This window comes from Xenopus tropicalis, chromosome 9 (assembly GCF_000004195.4).
Source record: "Xenopus tropicalis strain Nigerian chromosome 9, UCB_Xtro_10.0, whole genome shotgun sequence".
In the NCBI taxonomy this organism is placed as follows: domain Eukaryota; kingdom Metazoa; phylum Chordata; class Amphibia; order Anura; family Pipidae; genus Xenopus; species Xenopus tropicalis.
Genome location: NC_030685.2, coordinates 44439756 through 44465007, shown reverse-complemented (window position 1 = coordinate 44465007; position 25252 = coordinate 44439756). Strand labels below are relative to the sequence as shown.

The window sequence follows — 25252 nt, the reverse complement described above, 5'->3', positions numbered from 1 at the left end:
GCCGTGGCACATAGAGGAGGACATCACGGGAGCTGGAGGCCGCTGGGGGGAGAAATGGAAGGTGCTTGGGGGCCCTGGGGGAAAGTGAAGGATACTTGGGGGGGCCCTGGGGGAAGCTGAAGGATACTTGGGGGGGCCCTGGGGGAAACTGAAGGATACTTGGGGGGCCCTGGGGGAAGCTGAAGGATACTTGGGGGGGCCCTGGGGGAAGCTGAAGGATACTTGGGGGGGCCCTGGGGGAAGCTGAAGGATACTTGGGGGGGTCCCTGGGGGAAGCTGAAGGATGCTTGGGGGGGTCCCTGGGGTAAGCTGAAGGATGCTTGGGGGGGCCCTGGGGGAAGCTAGAGGATGCTTGGGGGGGCCCTGGGGGAAGCTGAAGGATGCTGGCGGTGCCCTGGGGGAAGCAGGAGGATGCTGTGGGGGAGCTGGAGGATGCTTGGTGGCCCTGGGGTAAGCTGAAGGATGCTCGGGGGGCCCTGGGGGAAGCTGAAGGATGCTTGGGGGGGCCCTGGGGAAGCAGGAGGATGCTTGGGGGGGGGGCTGGGGGGAGCCGGAGGATGCTGGGGGTGCCCTGGGGTATGAGTAATTTGGGGGAGGACCACCGATGTTTTAGGGGGCCCTGGGCTGGCTAGCAATGATTTAGGGGGGAACCTGCCATGGCACCAATGCAAAACGTAACCCCTGGCTACCAATGTCTGTATGTCTTTTGTATTGATGGGAGGGGTCACTGGGGGAGGGGCCATTGGGGGTGTGGGAGGAGGGGGGGCCCAGAAATTTTTTTTGTGAGGGGCCCTGTGATTTCTGATGGCGGCCCTGATTATGTCTATATGTAAAAACAAATAGCTCTGACAGGAATTAGTCTCACTATCAGTAAAAATATGGAGGAGAGTGAAAAGGAGGCACCACTTGTTAAACTAACCAAGGTTGTAAGATTGTATATTATATAAGGTACGAGTTGTTTTATATTAAGTACACCTATAGAAGAAATTTGTATTACCATCCTGGAAGGTTTCTATTGTTATAAGCATATAATTGAACAATTAATGGCTATGAAAACTACTAAACATAATATTCTCTACTTTGCATACTATAAAGTAACAAGAAACAGGATACGCTTGGAGTCCAAATAGGAAAGAACCAAGCCTACCCCCAGGGCCGGAACTAGGGGTAGGCAGAAGAGGCAGCTGCCTAGGGCGCAACGATTGAGGGGCGCCAGGCAGCAGCCTCTCCTGCCTACCCCTAGTGCTACTTTGTCATTGCCTCCGCCGCTTGTCATTAGCGGCGGAGGCAATGACCGATCTAATCGCCCCGCCCCCCCCCCTGCACCGCCTCCTGTGCTTTGGTGCACATGCGCCGTTCGGGGGGGTGGGTGGAGTTGGCTGACCGGGTTGCCTAGGGCGCCCGGTCGGCTTGGCCCACCCTTGCCTACCCCTAAGATTTACACCAAAAAAGAGAAGCATGACACAATAACCTGGTTATCAAATATTAGTTTATTTTACAAAACTATGCTGTAACATAACCTTTGTAATACACTGTATCTCTGTATACACTGTATCTCTATATACTGTGAAATCTTTAATAAAAGTTTTAAAAGCAAAAAAAAAAAAAAATCACTTTTATGTTACTGGCTCTTTTTAACCTTTTCTCTGCCGACGTATGGGATACATCGTGGCAGAAAAAGGCTTTATCTGCCAACGACGTGTCTCGTATGTCGTTGGAAGATAAGGGATACTCTCTGCATAGCGATGACAGCCCCCTGGGCAATGAGCCAGGGGGGCTGTCATGTCCATCCTGTGACGCGACCGTCGCAGGACCAACCTACAAGCAGCAGACGCAATTGCATCGCGTCTGCTGCTTGTTCCTGGTTCCTCTTTCCCCACCAGCACCGGCCCACTGACTAAGGAGGACTTCCTGCTCCAGGACTGCAGCATCGAGGACCAGGCAAATTTCAGGACAGGTAAGGCTGATTTTTTTTTTTTTTTTTGCACACACACACTTACAGCACACAATTTAGCAGTTTTTATTTATTTATTTTTTAATTTTGCACACTTATATACACGTATATTCATTCATATACACACTGTCACACAACTTTTACATGTGTACACACATGTATACACACAACTTTTCACATGTACATGTACACTCACAACAACCTTTTATTTATTTATTTTTCATTTTACCACTTTGTTTTTAGTTTCTTTTCCCTAAAAACTGTATATTTTGACAGCGTGACCATTGGATCAGATATTTTGACCACTAATTACACTGTTGTGTGACTTATTTTGTTGTTTCACTGATTTGCACAATTTTTGCATTTTTATCCCTATATAAGTGTTCCTAATCTGTTTTTAGCATAGCTTTGCCATGTGTAACTTTTTGGTGTACAAAAATAACTTATCCTATATCAGAATGTGTACTTTCCAAAAATATATGGTTTTCTGGTGGTCTCTGTATAGTTAGGGGGTCTTACGGCACATAATACGCTGACAGGGGGCTCTGTATGCAAAAGCTGAGCTGGCAGGCGAGAAATCCATATGCGCTGTTTTCATTTTAGGGTCAGTACATACCACAGACTTTGGTATATCTATGCATATTGGGCATCAAACTGTGTTCCTATTAGGGGTGATTTGCCTTTATCTGATCTTTATCAAGAAATTGTGAGAGATGAATGCGGCAAATTGCAACATTTTTATGCGAATTTCTGATATTCTGACATGTCATAAAAATCTGCAAACATAGGAATGCTTTATGGCTTGGTACTTTGGAATAAAAAGAAATGTGTACCTATTATATTCGGGGGAATATGTACTTTCCAAAAATATATGACTTAGGTAAACCTATACACATTGGGCATCAAACTGTTCAGTGGACCCCTGGCATTCAAATTCAGGGTGTTTTATCATGGTACCTAATGCTATGTATGAGATAAGATGCTGCAAGTTGGAAGCTTTAAGGGGATTTTTGGAAATGTCATCAAAATTGCTAACTTTAGAAAAGATTTGTGGCTTGGTACTTTGGAGTAGAAAGACATGCGTACCCATTTTAGATTGGGGGGAATGTGTACTTTTTTTCAATAATATATGACTTTCTGGGGCGAGCATACTTTTTACTAGCTTTATCCCACATATAATGATGTAAATGTGTTGATTTTGCAGGAGCTGAAATGACAGAAATTATAGATCATATGGGGGTATGTTCGCATACATATTGGGCATCAAACTGTTCAGTGGACCCCTGGCGTTCAATATTTAGGGAGTTTATTTGGTTACTTTATGACCTGTAGGAGATAAGATACTATAGACTGGAAGCTTTGAAGCGATTTTGTAAAAATGTCACAAATTTTGATAAAAACCAATAACTTTAGGAAAGCATTGTGACTTGATAGTTTGGAGTAGACAGACAGTTGTGCCTATTCTGGATTCCCCAGAATCTGTTCTTTCCAAAAATGTACAATTTTCTGGGATAAACCTTCTGTTAGTGGAATTTTTGGCCTTGAAACCTAAAGTATGCAGCTTTCTGAAGCAGTGCTTTGGAAATTTGGTAGTGTACTGATGTGAGTTTTTGACCTATACAAGTGAGAAATCTCCATAAAACTATGTATATTTGGTATTGGCACATTCAGGATACATGGGACTTTTCAAATCAGCTGTAATATTTTTTGTTTCTAGTATGTGTGTTTATATTATGGAATTTTTTTTTTTCATTTTTTAGACATTTAGAAGCCTATATCTTGTTACAGAATTGGAATTACACAAAAATTCTACCATATTTTTAAAGCTTAGGTTGTCCTGAAAAAAACAATATATTGTTTTTCTGGGTAAACTAAAAGTCCCCCAGAGGAAAGGCCCCTAAAGTGAAACAGTGCAAAATGTTCAAAAACTGTCTGGCAATACAAGTTCCACTTTGACCAAAATGGCTGGCAGTAAAAGGGTTAATCGTGGGGGCCCAATTGGTCTCAATTGGGCCTCACAGTTGGTAAGACCGGCCCTGGCAAGAGCATATGTTAAAAGGCGCATTTAGTCCTTTCCAAAATATCTTAAAAATATGTGTGAATGAATAAGACAGGTATCTGTCTTCTCCCCCATGGTAGCATCGCTGGTAAGTATATGGACAGAAAACTGCATTAAGTCACCACTAAAGCTGCCAGCAACTCAGAGACACTGTCGTGTATAATTTCTGCCAGCATTCTTATATCCATGCTGCATTTGTTTAATCAACGCAATTCACTCATTGAATTTCGTTCTGTTTGTTTCAGTTTTACCTTTTTCCATAATTATCCAGTAAAATTCTACAGACTTCACTCTTGGGGGCTGATTCACTAAAGTGCGATAAAATTTATCGCACGCTTTTTTGTGTTAAATTAGTCGTGATAATTAGCGATTCACCATAGTATTATCGCGTGCGTTAAGTCGCCATATTGCATGCATTATTTTTCGCGCGACCGCATGCGCTAGTTTTACCACATGCGTTAATTTTTGCGCTGAAAAGAATACGATCGCATGATTCACAAATACTTAGGCGCGCTAAATATCGCATTAGTCTATGCAAAAATTAACACCTACTACAGGCAGGCGATAAATTATAGAAAAGTACAGTAAATGAGTTTTTGGCAATAAAATATGGACTTATGCAGTGTTATTTATTCAAGTATGTGTCTTTTTACCAAATTTTACTAAAGTCTTGGCATGTATGGAATTTCGCTACTATTGCGGTAAATATTTAGTCACCATAATATAGAGTACTATAGCAGTAAATATTTAGTCGCCATAATATACAGTACTATAGCGGTAAATATTTAGTCGCCATAATATACAGTACTATAGCGGTAAATATTTAGTCGCCACAATATGCAGTACTGTAGCGGTAAATATTTAGTCGCAAAAAATACATTACTAGGTATATTTTGGCGATTTCTTTGTCACGACTTTGTAATCTCGCGACTGGTGGACATTTTGTAGCGATTTTGTAATCTCGTGACATGTGCGACTTGGGGCCATTTTGTGTCATTGAGCCTGCAGTCACACTGAGAGGAGCATCATGCCTGGGGTTTCTGATCTGCTACCAGGGGAGAGGCGCTATATTATCACATGTTTCCTGCGCTCAGGATATGACGACCTGCCGCTGGGGCCCTTAGGGGTCCACGAGAGGAAGAGGGCCATCCTGCGCAACCTCCAAGCCGGGTTGCGCGGGGGGTTTGGAATTGATGTGGACCTCCACCTGCTCCAGCGCATATGGTCTGACCTGAAGCATAGGAATTCAGATCTGGTGGCTGAAATTGCGGAAGGTAATTATTGTACTTTATTATGCTTTTACAGTATACGTTCAGTAAAAGATTTAGCAAGTAATTTGAAATAAAAGTACAAATGTAAGAAATGTCAGGGATGATGAAAGTAATATAGTAAGTTGGGTTGAAAAAAGACATACGTCCATCACGTTCAACAATAATGCCAGTGAGGAACTGAAACGTTGGTCACAATAAACCTCTGAATATTATTTCACATCTTCGTGACTCCTTGTGAAAATCCTGTGTGCCGTCACCCCATGCCTGTCTAGATTTTGATTTGCCACAGGCACCCAGGTATTATTGTTCCTTACGGTGTGCAGCTTCCCAGCACTTCGTATTGTATATATATATATACACATCTATTTTCAAATACATATGCATAAATAAGTTTAAAGCAGGGGAAAAGCAGCAGGGAGCGGCCCATAGTATGAGTCATTTGGGGAAGGGCCACGAATGTTTTAGGGGGCCCTGGCTAACAATGTCTGTGTGTCCTTTGTATTGATGTGAGGATTCACAGGGGGAGGGGGCCATTGGGGGCGTGGGAGGAGGGGGGCCCAAAAAATGTTGTTGTGAGGGGCCCCGTTATTTATGATGGTGTATGAATGTATATATATATATATATATATATATATATATATATATATATATGTATAATATATTACACAAAATAACATCTTGCAATACTATCTCCCAGAACTTCAGCTGGCGCCTCATCCCCAGGCACAACCCCAGGCACACCAGGCTCCTGTGGCCCCCGAGGCCCACCAGGCTCCAGCGGCCCCCGAGGCCCCAGCACCAGAGGCCCCCGACACTCCCCCCCTTCTTTCCTGCCCCAGTTTCCCCCAGGCCCTTGAGTTATCCCCCCAGGCCCCGGACTCCCCCGAGGCCAAGCGCTGGGCACCAGGTTCTCCTGCAGACGAGGGACCATCAGTGCAGGAGGACCTGGCCAACAAGAAGGCCGAGCTGGCCCAGCTCCGGGGAGAAGTGGCCGAGCTTCGGAGAGACATTAGAGAACTCAAGGGCAGCAAGCCCTAAGTTTTATTTTCCCTTTAATTGTTAAATTAAAAGTTTTTATTTTTCTACTTTTCAACTGAGTAATGTCTAATTATTTTTCCTTCCTTGATATTGTATTCTATACTTTCATGTAGTTTCTCCTACACTCTTACATTTATCAGTAACAGCATCAATATGCTATATGGGTTAAATGTTTGCAAATATTCTGCCAACAATTTTGTCTTTAGCCCATTTTGCTGAATAGTAAAACTTGCGTTAATTAGTACGTAGCGTATTTTCTGGCGAGTGTGATAACTGCCAATCCAATGTTTTGTTGCCAGAATAATTGCAATATTATATTTGTTCCCGTTTAATAAAGTGCCCATAACATATTTGCCATTTATTCTGTGTCTAAAATCTCCCACTTAATTTAAGCCACTTTAGCAAACGGACCCCTAAGTATTTGGCTAAATATTCTTAAATGCTCCCCCCCATTTTATTATCTCTAGCACTTCTTGTTTTTTCTTACTTATATTTTTATTGGTTTTTTGGTTTTTTTTTGCAAATAAACATTTATACAGCACCTCTCTAGCACTCTGTGCTCTCCCAGGGCAAAATGTCGCCAGTTTTATGCTTCCGATTGTCGCGTGCGTAATGCGCAAATAGCGTGCATGCGAAAAATACAGCGCACGTTATTTATTGCAACAAAAATATCGCATGAAATATCGCGCGTAAAATAGCGCAAGTATGCTTATAGTGAATCATGCGAAAAGTCGCGATAAAGTTTTTACCGCACGCTATAAATAGCGCACGTTTTATCGCACTTAAGTGAATCGGCCCCTTGGTCTCTTTTATTGGAGTGTGGGAAGGTTTAGCTGCATGTCAAGCTACATACTACTTCAGGGTAACATGTAATGAGGACATAACATGTACATTCATTAAGATGTGGTCAGTATTAAAAATATGCGTGAACAGATTTTACACTTTTTCTGAGAATATAGTTATAACAGGCTTGCTGGTGAGAAGCAGGAGTAAGTAATTTATACTTTGTTTTGCTATTCTTGTCTTGTTCACTTTAGTTATTAATTCTTATCATCCAGTTTAGAGTGCCAGACTGGGTTCCAGGCTGAGATTTAAAATAGGCCTTGGCATTTCAAATACACAAAGCCCTAACCAGCTCCCCACCAGCCCACAAAATATTGACTGTCAATGGCATCTTACAGCAGCGCCTCTGGCATTTGCCAGAATCCACAGATTTTCTGGGCCTGCTTGGTTCACACTCATTACTGTTATTACCGTATATACTCGAGTATAAGCCGAGTTTTTCAGGCCAAAAAATGAGCTGAAAAAGTAACCCTGGGCTTATACTCGCGCATATACTAGCATATATGCGGTAAATCGATTCGTTCGTTGCGCGCACCCGTGGCTGGCCGAACGTACGTGCCGGTGTGCGTGCGTGCAGCATCGTAAGCGACAACTTTCAAAACTAAGTGGACCGGATCCTGGGGCAAAGCCAGCTGCTCTCCCACAGCTGCGCTACAGACAAAGTAAGTGTGCTGGGTGCCCGGGGATACAGAGAGAGAGGTGCCCGCTGCCAATGCCTCTCCATGGCACTGTTTTTGCAGTTGTACAGTTATGTCCGGGGCTCAGTAGGACTATACTTAGTGGGGGAGGGAGCAGGCAGGGGCAACTGGCCTGGGAGTCGCTCATACAGGGGCCCCTGGACGAGTGTGGGAGAGCGACCTGTTGCCTGTGCAGATAGAGCAGGCAGTGTGTAGAGCACAGGCAGGGGGGGCGCAATACACAAACTGAAGGGGGGGTAGGCTTTATACATATGCTAGTGACTCCCAGCACCCTTGGACTGCTGTTAGTGTGGGGATTTGGGAGTAGTAGTTCATTCTCTTTTGTATTGGGCTGTCCCGCTATGTTGTAGAGTTATAACAGTCTGTATATATTATATGCGTGAGCGCGGCATCGTAAGCGACGCATCGTTGTACCATTAAGAGATGCCACAGTATACTCTGAGCTTTCAGAAGGAGCCAGTGCTACACATTAGAACTGCTTTGAGGTAACCTATTGTTTCTCCTACTCCCATGTAGCTGGGGGAGTCGGCTTATACTCGAGTCAATAAGTTTTTCCAGTTTTCTTAGGTAAAATTAGGTCCCTCGGCTTATATTCGGATCGGCTTATACTCGAGTATATACGGTACTTTGTTGTGAGTTTTGCCTCTAACAAGACTTATTGTTTTCTTGTGGATGGTTCATTATTCATAGGATGTATCTGGATTGTGGCTACATTTTTTAATCTGGATTTCCTATGTAGGAACTGTTACCCTGACATTCCGTGATGTTAGCTTGTTATGTCCCAGAAAGTTATGACACTCCTGCTCCTCTGTTAAAATCACTCCTTTATTGTAAAGCATAAGCAGCTCCCGTGGGACATGGTGCCTAACGTGTTTTAGGTAATGAACCCTTAATCATAGGCTTAGTTTGATAACATCAACACAATCTTTTAAACATGTAACTACAGCACCATCTATGGGCAACTAAACTAAATTTTCAATAATGTTAAAACAACATAATGTAGAAATAACATTATTAATATGACCAAAGGATTGGGAAAAAAAAGAAACAATGATGTTAAAGAGCAATAAGAGAAAAAAAAGGGAAAAAAGGAAAAAAAAAATCTGAGGTCTAAGAAATTGTAAATGTGTGGTTTTACGAAATTTGTTCCCTGATCAAGGGGCTATAAATATGGCTTAATATTACTTCATGTGACAAAACCACATACGCTGCTTCAAATGGAAGCTCCGTTCCTCTAATCTAAAGGGGTGGCCTCTGGTGTGTTGGTCGTTTTAATCGGAAAAAGGAACACCCCCTATTTGCCTATAATCCCCTCTAATGTACTTGTACAGAGTAATCATGACCCCTCACAAGCGCCTCTTTTCCAGAGAAAAGAACCCCAACCTCAACAGTCTAACCTCATAGCTTAAATCTTCCACCCCCTTACCAGTTTAGTTGCACGTCTCTGTACTCTCTCCAGCTCATTAATATATTTTTTAAGGACTGGAGCCCAAAACTGCACTGCATACTCAAAGTGAGGCCTTACCAGGGACCTATAAAGGGGCAAAATTATGTTTTCATCCCTTGAGTCAATGCCCTTTTTATACAAGATAGCACTTTATTTGCTTTAGTAGCCACTGAATGACATTGCCAGGAATTAGACAACATGTTATCTACAAAAACCCCAGATCCTTCTCCATTAAGGATATCCCCAAAAAACTACCACTAGATAGCTTGTGTTTATATTATTTCTAACAAAGTGCATAACTTTGCACTTGTCCACATTAACCCTTTTACTGCCAGCCATTTTGGTCAAAGCGGAACTTGTATTGACCATTTTGCACTGTTTCACTTTAGGGGCCTTTCCTCGGGGGGACTTTTAGTTTACCCAGGAAAACAATATATAGTTTTTTTCAGAACAACCTAAGCTTTCAAAATATGGTAGAATTTTTGTGTAATTCCAATTCTGTAACAAGATATAGGCTTCTAAATGTCTAAAAATGCAAAAAAAATCAAATTTTCCATAATATAATCACACATACTAGAAACAAAAATTATTTTATGCACGAATATACAACTGATTTGGAAAGTCCCATGTCTCCTGAACGCACCAATACCAAATATATATAGTTTTATGGAGATTTGTCACTTGTATAGGTCAGAAACTCCCAGCAGTACACTACCAAATTTCCAAAGCACTGCTCCAGAAAGCTGCATACTTTAGATTTCAAGGCCAAAAATTCCACTAACAGAAGGTTTATCCCAGAAAATTGTACATTTTTGGAAAGAACAGATTCTGGGAAATACAGAATAGGCACAACTGTCTGTCTACTCCAAACTATCAAGTCACAATGCTTTCCTAAAGTTATTGGTTTTTATCAAAATTTTTGATTTTTTGTAAAAATCGCTTCAAAGCTTCCAGTCTATAGTATCTTATCTCCTACAGGTCATAAAGTAACCAAATAACACACCCTGAATTTGAACACCAGGGGTCCACTGAACAGTTTGATGCCCAATATGTATAGGTTTACCTAAGTATGTGGCATGTAGGGGCCCCAATGTGAACATACCCCCATATGTACTGTCATTTCTGTCATTTCAGCTCCTGCAAAATCAACACATTTACATTATTATATGTGGGATAAATCTACAAAAAAGTACGCTCACCCCAGAAAGTCATATATTTTTGGAAAGTAGACATTCCCCCGAATCTAAAATGGGTACCCATGTCTTTCTACTACAAAGTACCAAGCCGCACAGCTTTTCTAAAGTTAGCAATTTTGATGACATTACCAAAAATCCCCTCAAAGCTTCCACTTTGCAGCATCTTATCTCCCACATAGCATTAGGTACCAAGATAAAACACCCTGAATTTGAACGCCAGGGGTCCACTGAACAGTTTGATGCCCAATATGTATAGGTTTACCTAAGTATGTGGCATGTAGGGGCCCCAATGTGAACATACCCCCATATGTACTGTCATTTCTGTCATTTTCTTGCGTACAAAGGCAAGTCACCCCAAATAGGAACACCAGAGGTCTACTGAACAGTTTGATGCCCAATATGCATAGATATACCAAAGTCTGCGGTATGTACTGAACCCAAAATGAAAATAGAGCATATGGATTTCTCGGCTGCCAGCTCAGCTTTTGCACACAGAGCCCCCTGTCAGTGTATTATGTGCCAAAACTTCCCCTAACTATACAGTGACCCCCACAAAACCATATATTTTTGGAAAGTACACATTCTGACAAATCCAACAAGGGTAAAGAGTCCTTTCTACACCAAAGTACCAATCTGCAGAGCTTTCCTAAAGTTATTGGTTTTTATGACATTTCAGAAAATTGCCTAAAAATGTTGCAGTTTGACGCATTTATCTCACACAATTTCTTGTGTACAAATAGGAACACCAGAGGTCTACTGAACAGTTTGATGCCCAATATGCATAGATATACCAAAGTCTGTGGTATGTACTGAACCCAAAATGAAAATAGCGCATTTGGATTTCTCGCCTGCCAACTCAGCTTTTGCACACAGAGACCCCTGTCAGTGTATTATGTGCAGTAACCCCCCCTAACTATACAGAGACCCCCACAAAACCATATATTTTTGGAAAGTACACATTCTGATGAATTCAAAATAGGCAAAGTTATTTTTGTACACCAAAGTTACACCTGGCAAAGCTACGCTAAAAACAGATTAGGAACACTTATACAGGGATAAAATGCGATAAAACGACAAAAATTGTGCAAATCAGCGAAACAACAAAATAAGTCACATGACAGTGTAATTAGTGGTCAGAATATCTGATCCAATAGTCACGTTGTCAAAATAAACAGTTTTTAGGTAAAAGAAACTAAAAACAAATTGGTAAAATGAAAAAAAAAAACAAAAAAAACCCCAAAGTGTTTGTGTATACATGTGTGTACATGTGTAAAAGTTGTGTTATAGTGTGTAAGTGTGTATATGAGTGTAAATAAGTGTATAAAAAAGTGAAAAATCAAACCCCCCCCCCAAAAAAAAAAGCTAAAATGTGTGCTATAAGTGTGTGTAAATGTATGTAAGTGTGTATAAATGTATGTAAGTGTGTGTGTAAGTGTGTAAATGCAAAAAAAAAAATTAAGTCCTTACCTGTCCTGAAGACCCGATCGCCTCCTCTTCAGTGGGCCGGCGCTGGGGGGGGGGAAGTAGGAAGCAGCAGATGTGATGCAATCGCATCTGCTGCTTCCTGGAGGGTCCTGCGACCCAATCGATAGCAGGACCCTCATGACAGCCCCCCTGGCACATTGCCCAGGGGGGGCTGTTATTGTTAGAAGCTCTCTGCAGCGGCGGCAGAGAGCTGCGCTTAAATGCCAACGACGTATGGGACACATCATTGGCATTTAAGCCCTTTTACTGCCACGACCTATGCCATACGTCGTTGGCAGCAAAAGAGTTAAACCCCATTTTCCAGCTTGCTGCCCAGTTTTCCACAATTTAGTGTTGTCAGCAAAAATAGAAGGAGTTCTTTTTATGCCCACCTCCAGGTCATTAATAAACAAGCTTAAAAGCGAAGGACCAAGGCCTGACCCCTGTGGTACTAACAACACTGGTCCAATTAGAAAATGTTCCTCTTTGCAATCTATCCTTCAGCCAGTTCTCTATCCAATTACAAATATTATGTTCTAGGCCAATTTTCCTCAATTTTATCATTAACCTTCTGTGAGGTACTGTATCAAACACTTTAGCAAAGTCCAAGTAGATGACATCAACTGCCATTCCAGCATTGAGGTTCCTGCTCACCTCCTCATAAAAGACTAAATTAGACTGGCAAGATCTGTTACACATAAAACCATGCTGGCACAAACTTATAGTATTGTGGACTGCAATGTATCCCTTATTACACCTTCAAAAATCTTTCCTACTAAAAGGGATCCCTTTTTAAATAACGGCACCACATTAGCAATTGCCAGTCTCTCCGCACCATGCCTGACCTCAATGCATCCTGAAAAATTAAGGGAGGAGGTTTGGCAATCACAAAGCTCAGAGCTGAGCTTGTTTAATATCCTGGCATGAATATCATCCGGTCCTGGACCTATGTTTACCTCCCAAGTGACCCAGGCGTCAGTAGCTATATTACTAGAACTGGGCATATTGAAAGGGAAGTCTTCACTAACTGGCTCCTCAAATGTACAGTGGATATAAAAAAGTCTACACACCCCTGGTAAAATGTCAGGTTCCTGTGCTGTACAAAAATGAGACAAAGATAAATCATTTCAGAACTTTCTCCACCTTTAATGTGACCTATAAACTGTACCACTCAATTGAAAAACTAACTGAAATCTTTTAGGTGGAGGGAAGAAAACCAAAATACCAAAACCAAAATGTGGTTGCATAAGTGTGCACACCCTTAAACTAATACTTTGTTGAAGCACCTTTTGATTTTATTACAGCACTCAGTCTTTTTGGGTATGAGTCTATCAGCATGGCACATTTTGACTTTGCAAGATTTGCAGAAACACTCCAAATCTGTCAGATTGCGAGGACATCTCCTGTGCACAGCCCTCTTCAGATCACCCCACAGGTGATCTCCCCACAATTGGATTCAGGTCTGGGCTCTGGCTGGGCCATTTCAAAACTTGTCTTTGTCATGCTGAAAGATGAAGTTCCTCCTTATCTTCAGTTTTCTAGCAGAAGCCTGAAGGTTTTGTGCAAATATTGACTGGTATTTGGAACTGTTCATAATTCCCTCTATCTTAACTAAAGCCCCAGTTCCAGCTGAAGAAAAACATCCCCAAAGCATGATGCTGCCACCACTATGCTTCACTGTGGGTATGGTGTTCTTTTGGTGATGTGCAGTATTGTTTTTGCGCCAAACATATTTTTTGGAATTATGGCCAAAAAGTTCAACCTTGGTTTCATCAGACCATAACACCTTTTCCCACATGCTTTTGGGAGACTTCAGATGTGTTTTTGCAAAATGTAGCCTGGCTTGGATGTTTTTCTTCATAAGAAAAGGCTTTTGTCTTGCCACTCTACCCCATAGCCCAGACATATGAAGAATATGGGAGATTGTTGGCACATGTACCACACAGCCAGTACTTGCCAGATATTCCTGCAGCTCCTTTAATGTTGCTGTAGGCCTCTTGGTAGCCTCCCTGACCAATTTTCTTCTCGTCTTTTCCTCAATTTTGGAGGGACGTCCAGTTCTTGGTATGCCACTGTTGTGCCATATTTTCTCCACTTGATGATGACTGTCTTCACTGTATTCCATGGTATATCTAATGCCTTGGAAATTCTTTTGTACCCTTCTCCTGACTGATATCTATTAACAATGAGATCCCTCTGATGCTTTGGAAGCTCTCTGTGGACCATGGCTTTTGCTGTGGGATGCGACTAAAAAAATTTCAGGAAAGACCAACTAGAGCAGCTGAACTTTATTTGGGGTTAATCAGAGGCACTTTAAATGATGGAAGGTGTATGCTGACTCCTATTTAATATGATTTTGAATGTGATTGCTTAATTCTGGACACAGCTATCTCCCCAGTTAGAAGTGGGTGTGCACACTTATGCAACCACACTATTTTAGTTTTTTGGTTTTCTTCCCTCCACCTAAAAGATTTCAGTTTGTTTTTCAATTGAGTGGTACAGTTTATAGGTCACATTAAAGGTGGAAAAAGTTCTGAAATGATTTATCTTTGTCACATTTTTTTCAGCACAGTAACCTGACATTTTACGAGGGGTGTGTAGACTTTTTATATCCACTGTATATACAGATGAAAAATAAGAGTTCAAATTTCTGCTTTTTCCCTGTTCTTATCAACCAACTGACCCCCCCCCCCCCCATGATAATAAGGTTCCCACCCCTTCTTGCTTTATTTTTTTTTACTATTCACATAATTAAAAAATAATTTTGGATTATTTGTACTCCTTATCTGCAATATCCCTTTCCATCTGTATTTTAGCTTTCCTGATAGCTTGCTTTATTTGCTTCCTTGTACCTGATGAAAGTTTCTGCTGTCCCAGCTAACTTGAATGCTTTAAAAGCACGTTTTTTCTTACCAACTTACCACTAACACTTTTATTCAGCCATAAAGGTTTTGCTTTGTGATGCCTCTCCTTTCTTACAAGGGGAATATACTGTTGTGTATACCTGCAAATCAATGTTTTAAAGATGTCCCATTTTCCTTCTGTGTCTAACTCTATGAAAAGCCTTTCCCAGTTGACACATTGCAGAGATGCCCTTATACAGGCAAAGTCTGCACGTCTAAAATTGAGTGTTTTAGTTACTCCCTTATAGAACTGTCTCTGCAGCATTATCTCAAAGGAGACCATGTTGTGATCACTGGTCCCTAAAAAAAGTGTGTAACCATTTACACAGCCAGTCACATTTTTCATCCCACCAGGTCTCAGTGATACCAATTAAATCATAATTTTCAATACATGCAATAGACTCCAGCACACCTAATTTAACAGACAAGCATCTTAGCCAGCATGCAGCAGAGATTACTACTTCTCCCTCTGATATTTACATTAGCCAAGGTGAATATTAGTCTGTTTCCCTTGTGACAATGGAAGCTCCTTATCCGATAAACTATATGCTGCCCTCAATCCTCCTAGCAACTTTGCAATTGGTCTTCCTAATTATTTTTTTTACAGTTCTTGAATAAGATGCCTTTCTCTTCTGCCTCTTTCCAGCTTTCAAATGGGGGTCACTGACCCACCAGCCAAAAAGTATTGCTCTGCAAGGTTACAATTTTTTTATTTATTTCCCATCTCTTGTTTAAACAACTACGTGGTTGCTAAGGTAAATAGGACCCTAGCAACCAGATAGCTGCTGAAATACCAAATGGAGAGCTGCTAAACAAAAAGCTAAATAACTAAAACATCATTAAAAATAAAAGAGGACCAATTGCAAATTGTCTCAGAATATCAATGTCTACATTATATTAAACGTTAATTTAAAGGTAAACTACCCCTTTAGGCTAACTGATCACAAACACAAATGGATGGAGAACCCCTCACACAAGTGCACATATGAATATTTTACATCCTAAGCATTTAAGGGTAAAAAAACACTCCCACCTGCACTTTTGCGCAGTATCCCTGGAAGTCAGTGGGAACCGCAAGAGAGTTGGGAGGTTAATTTTTTACACCAGCGAATCCACTGAGTCTCACATTAGCTTTAGGTCAGTCTATGTATGGCCTATCTTAAGCCTCCCCAAACAAAAAAGTCACCCTCCGCCTATGCCCCAAAGAAGTCAGCCCAGTGCTCTAGGAACCCAAACCCTTCCTTCCTACATCAAGACTTTAGCCACGCATTTAGCTCCCTAAGCTCCCATTGTCTCCCTAAACTTGCATGTGGCACTGGCAAAACTTCCAAAAGACTTTCAACTGTTGACATTTTATGTGCTGTGCGTTTAGTAGACATGCTTTAGTAGTAATTGCTCCTGTTGGTGTATCACCACACAAAGTAACATCTAAATAATCTATAGTGTATTTATGGTAACGTATGGTGAAGTGCAAATTAAGGGCATTACAATTAATGACTTAAAAGTGTTGAAGGGTCTCTACAGTGCCTTTCCAAATCCTAATAAGGTTGTCAATATAACCACCATACCATACTACGTGCTCCCAGTATGGGTTCTAATCTCCAAAGATGGAGGACCACTCCCATCAGCTCATGTAGAAGTTGGTGTAGGAGCGGGGAAAAGGTCATTCCCATAGTACCCCCACCTTTGGGGATAGTACTCCCCATAAAAAAATTGTGTTTTAAAAGACAAGGAAAGGTTAAAACTAAATAAGCTTTGCCATAAACATTTAGAAAAGCTGTCTTTATCCAAAGAAACACGGGATTTATTTTCTTCTTTTGCATGTTCTTCGGTATCAAACTTCCTTCTCTCAAAAAAATCCTTCAGGCCATGGCACAAGTCTGTGCTTTGCACTCCCTTTTGCTCTCTCCCCCTCCCCTCTCTGCTATAATCTGATCTACCAACAGCCATAGCTGCAGCACAGAAGTTACTGAGACCAAGCTAACATGGCAGCTACTATTTTAAACCAACAGAGGGAGCTTCTATGGCTGTTAGGTATGGTGTAGCTTTCTACAAAATAATTTTTTTTGAGCTTGCACTATTGTGGCTAATCTATTGGCAATAAAATGCCAAAATGCCTTTTTTTCTCCTTTAATAAAAACTAGTACAGTGAAAAATAAAAGAAAATCAGGTGGATGCAATTAAAGCACCAACAATAAAAAAATTAGCTACTCATATTATGATAATTGAAAAATGCCCCAAAACAGCCAACTGAGAGAAGTTCTCCTTACATTCCCCACAGAATGTTATACGTAAAGTGGATTAGATTAAAACCATAATAGCACACATACAAGATAAAAGCTATGAGCAGGATTTGTTGGGGCTTCTGTACTGCCAGCTAGGCATATATAGTCAGTTTATATGTATCATAAATAGTGATACATTCCTTTGGTGCTACTTTATTTCAGTATAGCAACTAGTTATATTGGTTACAAGCTAGCCATGTGAATTAGCATGGGAAAAGCAAGGTCTGTATTTCTTTGTCTTTTTTTTAGTTCAACTTAGTCAGAAATTTTTTACCTTTTCGTTTACTTAATACATTTTGCAATATAGATTGTGGAATTAAACTTATCTAAAGTTAATTTCTTTGTGAGACTTCTTTGTGCTGCTGAAACGAAATATTACATGGCACTGAATTTGTTTGTTTTTTTGGATGATGAACATTAATTCAGAGATATAAACTGATGCTGCTATAATGGAAAAAATTACAGATTTACAAAAATTTGTAGCAATTTAAACAAACTATTTATCCATAAAATGTCAAAGTGTGCTTACGTTCTTATCTACTTGAGACTCCAATAATAAATTCTTATTCCCAGACCAAAATAAGATTTTAAAAACTTCATAAAATAAATCCACATCATTCAAGAATGTATTAATCCCTTATACAATTAGATTATACAAGAGAGTAATATACATATTGTATTGGTTATCATAATTTTAAAATTAAGTATACAGTTTTGTCCAAGTGTAAAAAATGTTATAATGTATACAGTACCACTGAGGCAATAAAATCCCATTGAACTTTTTTTTTTTTTTCCAAATATACCAAATGGCAAAAGTTTTCTTACCTACACCACGGCTTCAGCATGTTAACAGTGTGCTCACACCTCCCATGTACACAATAATCAACATAATGGTCAGGGCAAGGAATATACAGACCTCTTGCAGTCTCTTCTAATTTATTTGCATTCTCTAAAATAAAAAGAAGATTGTGAGACAAACACCAGCAGAGGGGCACATAAAATTTATTCTGATGTGCATTCTTAAAATGTGAGGTATGTGAGCGTCAAGTGTAGGACAAATGAATATTAGAGACCCATTTTATTTTTTTTATATAAACTTACAACAATCTGATGATGCTGACAGCAAAATCACCCCTTTCCATGCGCTGGCAGTTGTATGGCTAACAAAGCTATCTTCTAACATTCTGTTAATCATAGCAATGAACCTACAGGCAGGCAAAGATTGCTTATAGACAAAGGTCATCATGCTGGTGTAGGGGACTGGTAAAATGATTGCTGTTTTCCCTTGTAGTTCCCCAGTACCTTAGAGAGCTAAGGGGGGTGAGATAGATTGTTTAGGGCTAGCTAGCTAAGCAGCCTATAGCTCCAACGAAGTGATGTATTAGGATTAGTATCTACTGCCTATAGTAGGGACAAATGTACAGACCTAAGGACAAAGTGAGTTCACCTAGGTTCCACTTGAAAGAAGATCCTGAAAACTAGGGGTGACCCCATTGTTCTTGTGCTGATTGATTGATTGATGAGAATCTGTAAGTATATTTCAAACACCTGTAAAGCCTGCCTTATTGCTCAGTCCAAGAGGTATAGCAGCACTACACCCTGGCCTCCAATATATATATATATATATATATATATATACATACAGTATATATATATATACATAAAAGTTCCCGATAAACAGCACTCACGATATAATGAAATCTCAGGCGCCAGGGTGCAGTCCTCTTCAGCGTAGATAGTAAACAAAAATATGAATCGCATCGCTCAGGACTTATAACAAAATTGTAGTTTATTAAGTGTAGAAACAGAGAACTGACGTTTCGGCCACAATTGCAGCCTTTCTCAAAGTTGCCAAAAAACAGTGCATCTAAACTTAAATACCCTGTGTGGCGGGAAACTCGAAAGTGACGTGTCAGAATGACGTATACACTCAGTGAAATTAATTTATTAATTAATTAATTTCACTGAGTGTATTGGTCATTCTGACACGTCACTTTCGAGTTTCCCGAAAACGTCAGTTCTCTGTTTCTACACTTAATAAACTACAAGTCCTGAGCGATGCGATTCATATTTTTGTATATATATATATATATATATATATATATATATATATATATATATATATATATATATATATATATAATATGCAAGGGCTCAAACCGAAGAAAAAGAGTCTCCTCCTTTTGGGGACTGGATTTGGGGAGCCCTGGGTAGTCCCAATTTACCAAAAGCATAAACTGGTTTTAAATAAAGAATGTTAACTAATTATTAAGAATTGTGAAAATGTTAGGTGGACATTTGATCTTCACTCAAATCACAGTTTTGTGCATAAAATCAGAGCACCTTGCCTAATTAACAGGGATTAACTGTTATAGAAAACTGAATGACCGTCCATGCTGAGATTTTATAAATTATTGGTAAAGCGACTGGATTTGGGGAGCCCTGGGTAGTCCCAATTTACCAAAAGCATAAACTGGTTTTAAATAAAGAATGTTAACTAATTATTAAGAATTGTGAAAATGTTAGGTGGACATTTGATCTTCACTCAAATCAGTTTTGTGCATAAAATCAGAGCACCTTGCCTAATTAACAATTAACTGTTATAGAAAACTGAATGACCGTCCATGCTGAGATTTTATAAATGTATATATACAGGACAGAAATTATCACAGAATCAGGTCTCTGTAGGACTTTTTTTTCAATGTTAAAGAAACACAAAGCAACATATTGGAGCTCACTTTCCACAGGAAGGCTGTCTTGTGGAAAGGTATTTAATTGTGTGGAGAATGTGCATAAGGTCTCTCAGAGCAGGGCACAGAGCAGGAAGGCTGCCTGTCTGTGTTTAGAACTCCCAAAGGGGCTGGGTTGGTGCCTGCCACTGCAAGGAGTAGAGCCTTGAGAAAGCAACTGAGACTTGGTGTCAGAAGAACTGAGAGGAAAGCCTGAGGAGGCTGAGCAATTCCTCAAGAAGTATCTTAAGTACAGGGGTGACCCCAACTATTTGTGTTTTTACAGGTAGTCCACAAGGGGCCCAGTTTAGTGAGGGAACTCATCAAATGTGTGAAGATAGCACCCAGAGGGCAGGATTTATTTTTATTATTTATGGTTTTGATGCTGAAATGGGCACCCCGGTGTTAAATAAACTGCCTTAAAGCAAATAAAGTGTCTGTTGTTGATCCTGCAAGTTTACAACTTATATGTTTATATGTAGTTATCATATCTCCCCCCTAGGCTTCTCTTCTCCACTGTAAACAACCCCAACTTTGCCAGTCTTTCTTCCTAACTGAAATTTCTATTCCCTTTACTAGATTAGTTGCTCTTCTTTCTAATACATAAATAACCCATTTGAGCAGTGGAGACAAAAACTGCATGGCATATTCTAGAAGTGGCCTTAGTGGACTAATAACCCTCTCCTCCTGTGAATCTCTGTTCCTATTAATATAGCTCAAAACCTTGTTTGCCCTTGCAGCAGCTGACTGGCATTGGTTGTTACAGCCAAGTTTATTATCTACTATATATTTTTACATCTGAGATGCATGACCTTAAATTAGCTGCCCAGAGTGGCATTTTTTTCAAGATCCTGCTGCAAGGATTCCTGGATTAAATGAATTTGGCTGCATCATTTTGTATCATCTGCAAACAACAATACATTACTTACAATAGTTAATGAAAGGTAATGATAAAATTGAGGAATATTCAGTTGGAGTGCTGTCCAACTGAAGGTCCCCCTCTGTGTGGCCCCCCACCTGTCTGGCTGCTTTGAGGGCTTACCTTTGTGTAAACTTTAAATGGTATCAGTACTGAGATTTATACACAAAAGTATGAACCGAAACACATGAGCACTTACCGCTCGGGCCAAGTGTGCTACACGCGGATCCTCTCCCAGATGGATCCTAAATGTAAAATTGCAAAAAAGAATAGCGGAGCACCACCAGGATAAAGATAAAAAAATCAGTCTTTATTCCATCATCAGTAAAAGGCACATGTACATCCCAAAGAACCTACGCTTGACGCGTTTCGTGGCATCCCGCCACTACCTTTGCTTCTGGTGCTCCGCTATTTTTTTTTGCAATCAGTACTGAGATTAACAGGCCCTCTGGTTCACACCTCAGATTGTGGCTGTAATCACCCTGCATTGTTTAAAAATGTAATCCCCTATATTGTTCACCCCCTGCATTGTTCACACCTCAGGCTCAGACTATAAGCACCCACACTGTTCACCTCTTCACATCTCAAACAGACTTTAGGAGCAGTGCCAGCAGTGTGTCACTGAATGCACTGCCTGCCCTGTGCTGCACGTGTGTATGGCACAAACAGGCAGCAACTATGTAATAGGCACACAGGTGCAGGGCTATGATGCGGTTAGGTCTGTAACACTTCAAAACATGTCCTGACATGAATTTCTCTGGTTTTAATTCTAATCTATACACCACTAGCGGCTATGTACCAGTCATGCTTTACACTGTGCTGAAAATGACCTTATGCTTTACTCTGTGCTAAATATGCCTGAGCATGAATGATTTTTTAGATACAAATACAATCAGCCAATCATAAGGCTTAAACAGCTTCATTAGCTAGGGGAGGGTTTAATAGCTGGATCACACGCATAAGGAGGGAGCAGGACGCAGACCAGATAACTTCATTATGGGCGTGCCTGGAACAATAAAAAAGCGGGGTATGTTTGGACAGAATACACTGGAAAGGGGGCGTGGAATCTGTCACTTTGACCGGAAGTTGTCGGTTTAATGAAAGGTATGGGCGCTTCACTACTTCCCCATGATGCTCATTTAATGCATGTGCCTGATTAATTACAAGTGTCCATATATAAAAGGGTTAACACATCTTAATAAGGGAAGGATTTTTTTTCAAGTAAAACTAGATAAATCTGAGAAGTATAAATAATACCTGCACTGTATACTGTACCCGTTTCTGTTTCTCTAATGCACCTCATGGTATACAGATGGTATCATCAGCACTCAGACTGTTCCAACATATTATTCAATAACCTTAAAGGAAAAAAGAGATTGTTTAATAATTATATGATAGATCTGATATATAAAAATAATACTATCAATGGGTCTACATACCTGCTGGTATATAAGCATTGCTGGGGGTGTAATCCTAATTTAGACCCCTTAGCCATATGGTATCTAATCTATGAATCCACTACATTTCCAGCTTATAGGTTACCACCTTTCCTGAGTATTGGGACAGTCAATAACTAGGCATTTTAATTGGATGACTGAGTGATCTGCCTGGTAAAAATCAGCATGTACTGATAAAGTAATTTGTCCCTTGCAGATAGTGGATTTATGCTTAGATATATGATCTTTAACTTTTTTTAATAGTTTCCCCCACATACAATAAGCCACAAGGGCACTTCAACACGTAGACCACAAATGAAAACTCCCATGTATAATACTTTTTAATACTGTATTGTTTTCCGGAGTGTGGGTGGTAAAATGTACTCCCTTTTATCACTGAATTACATTGACTAATTTAGGCAAGGGAAGGTACCACACTTGGTTCTTTGTAATAAAGGCCCCATCGGGGGCCTCTGACTGCCAATGTCAGCTTTTACCAGGCAGTCTTTCAGATTTCTGGTCTGTTTGTAGTCTAACATAGGGGACATCAGGTAAGCAAGATTGTAAGATATGCCAATGTTTATACATTATATTGCCTACTGGCCGTATTAAAATAGCTTACAAACACCATTCTTTTATTTTCTTCTTGTTTGCATGGCTTCTTAAAAGGAAGCTCTTGCCTTGTTTGTTGGTGTACTTTTTGTAAACCTTGCTGCAATGTGTTCATAATGTAGCCCCTGTTCTTGAACCGATTTACCATTTCTTTAATATGGTCCTCAGTCACTTAGGTCACCAACAATTGTGTTGAAATGTCACTTCACTTTGTGAACTTGGGGGCGTGTCTACCCACAGACTGGGGTGGGCGCAATATTGTCAGCTCTGGCCCCAACACTGATATCAATCACTTTCAGAGTGAAAATCCACCTAGAGCACCATCAATTCTGCTTTGGTTATTTTGGGAATCTCCAGGAGCCACCATTGGTGGATTTTTTGGCTACAGCAGGCTTGATCCGACAAACCAACAAGCAGGGCTTACAAGCTCTTTGGTCTGTCTACCAGTGTGGGGCCCAGTCAAAGATAAAGATTGTGGTACATATGCCTATAAGGATGATGCATAAATGTGGTAAGCAACAACTGAACTCTACAGCACTTATTCCCTCCAGTCACCAGACTACAGCATCCCACTAACAACAAGGCCCAAGGCTCCACGCTGGTGCACAAAGCACAAACTCTCAGCCTTCCCTCCAACACTATACCAGCCTGCACCAAAGGAGCACCTATCTGGCTTTATTTAATAAACAAGGAGCTGACTCCATAAGGTTAGTGGAGGAGGAGAAACCTACCAGAGTGACATCACTAGTAAAGACTGAGGCTCCCACATTCTGCCTATAAATTTTAGGGAGCTTATTTAACTCTTAACTTAACCTGGGACTTTACAGCATGTCCAATATAATTACTTTGGATCTGCTTATTCCATTTTCCATTCCATATCTCTCCTGGAATTACTGAGCTCACTATCCTCCTAACACATACTTACTTAACATACTTACTTCGCAAAAACCAAAAAAAAAAAACTAACAAACTAACAATATTTCTCCAGTATCTAAATAAGATCTTCTGAATTTTATTATAATATAGAAAAAAAACTATCAAGGCAACTAAAAATCTCACTTCAGAAAAAGCCTCACTTGGCAACAGACTCCACGAGGCAGAACAACAAATCGATGATTTTACTGCATTCACTCATCAAGTGGAAAACAATATCTCATACCTATAAAACAAAACTGAAAATCTTGAAGCTCAACAGGAGGATACAGAAAACACAAATAGATGCAATAACATTAGACTCAACGATCTCCCTGAAACAGATACAGGTCTCGAACCACTGCTGACCGAAATATTCCAAAATCTTCTTCCAGACAACTGTACACCGGACTGGAAATTGAGTGCCTCATACCCTCAGACTGAAACCCCAACCGACAGAACAACCTAGAGATGTGATTGTATGGCTATATAAATATTGCACTTAAGTCTCACTCATGGAGGCAATAAAACCCACTGGAGAGATCACAGTGGAGAGATCACAGTGGAAGACCACCCCCCCCCCATTTTTCCCCCACTACCCATAACAGAAACTATATGTTAAAACAGTTTATCTATAACTTCTTTTCTTCTTTTCTATCCCTCTCTCTTCAGCTACTGACTGCAATAACATTTAAGTTCTAATGAACATGGTTATATTCTCACATGTCCCCTTCCCCCAGTTCCCAGTCCTACCCTCTCCCCACACCCTGAGGTTGAGCATACTGTCTATTATAAGAATGTTTGATATACTGCAACTCCATGAGAGCACTGGGTCTCCCTTCAGCTACTATTATCCAGGTCTAAACCACAGCTAACCCTAACAAATATACACTCTGCATGTTAAGACACAAGCCAAGGGTCTTAAATGGCATGTAAGGAATATTTAGGTTGACAAGTCTCCATTATAATTCGGGAAACACACTTCAAAAAAGGTAGAGAACCCAAATACTGGCAACCCAATTGACATAGTGCTATTCTCTTTTCCGCCTATAATAAAACTAGAGAGGTGGCAATCCAGCTTCATGAATTTTGCCCTATTATAATACAAACAGCAGATACAGATTCTGAGGGCAGGATACTTTTCCTACAACTTCCAACTAAAATATTTTGTCACTACCAAGAAATCTGGAGACCTGGTGGTTGTGGGTGACTTTAATACTGTTTTAGATTGCACACTAGATAGCTCATCACAGAGAAAACAGGGGGCACATGCAGAGTTTAGAGAAATCTTTTAAAATTTTTAAAAGATCACTACTTATTTATTTATACCATTTACTTATTTGACACATGAAGATATCTGAACCCAATCAGAGAGACTTTATATTTTATTCTCTACCACACAAATCTTATAGCTGTAGTCCTCAACCACCTAATTAAGAAGGGGGCGTACATCAAACGCACACAACAGATAAAAACTGAGGACAAA

The 25252-nt window shown here is 40.3% G+C and overlaps 1 protein-coding gene across 9 annotated transcripts in view; it reads right to left on the bottom strand.

Annotated features, from left to right (window-relative positions):
- tmeff2 (transmembrane protein with EGF like and two follistatin like domains 2) overlaps positions 1 to 25252 on the bottom strand; it is a 303915-nt gene that overhangs the window by 145769 nt on the left and 132894 nt on the right. For 8 of the 9 annotated variants that reach the window (XR_004220349.1, XR_004220347.1, XR_004220348.1 and 5 more), the window contains one exon: positions 17984 to 18107. Coding sequence is in view for 3 of the 9 variants with exons in the window: in XM_031892426.1 (XP_031748286.1) it covers positions 17984 to 18107 (124 nt within the window). In the remaining 6 variants the exon portion in view is untranslated. Of the gene's footprint in view, positions 1 to 17983; positions 18108 to 22063; positions 22165 to 25252 lie in introns of those variants that run through there. The other variant, XR_001925253.2, reaches the window with a different exon arrangement.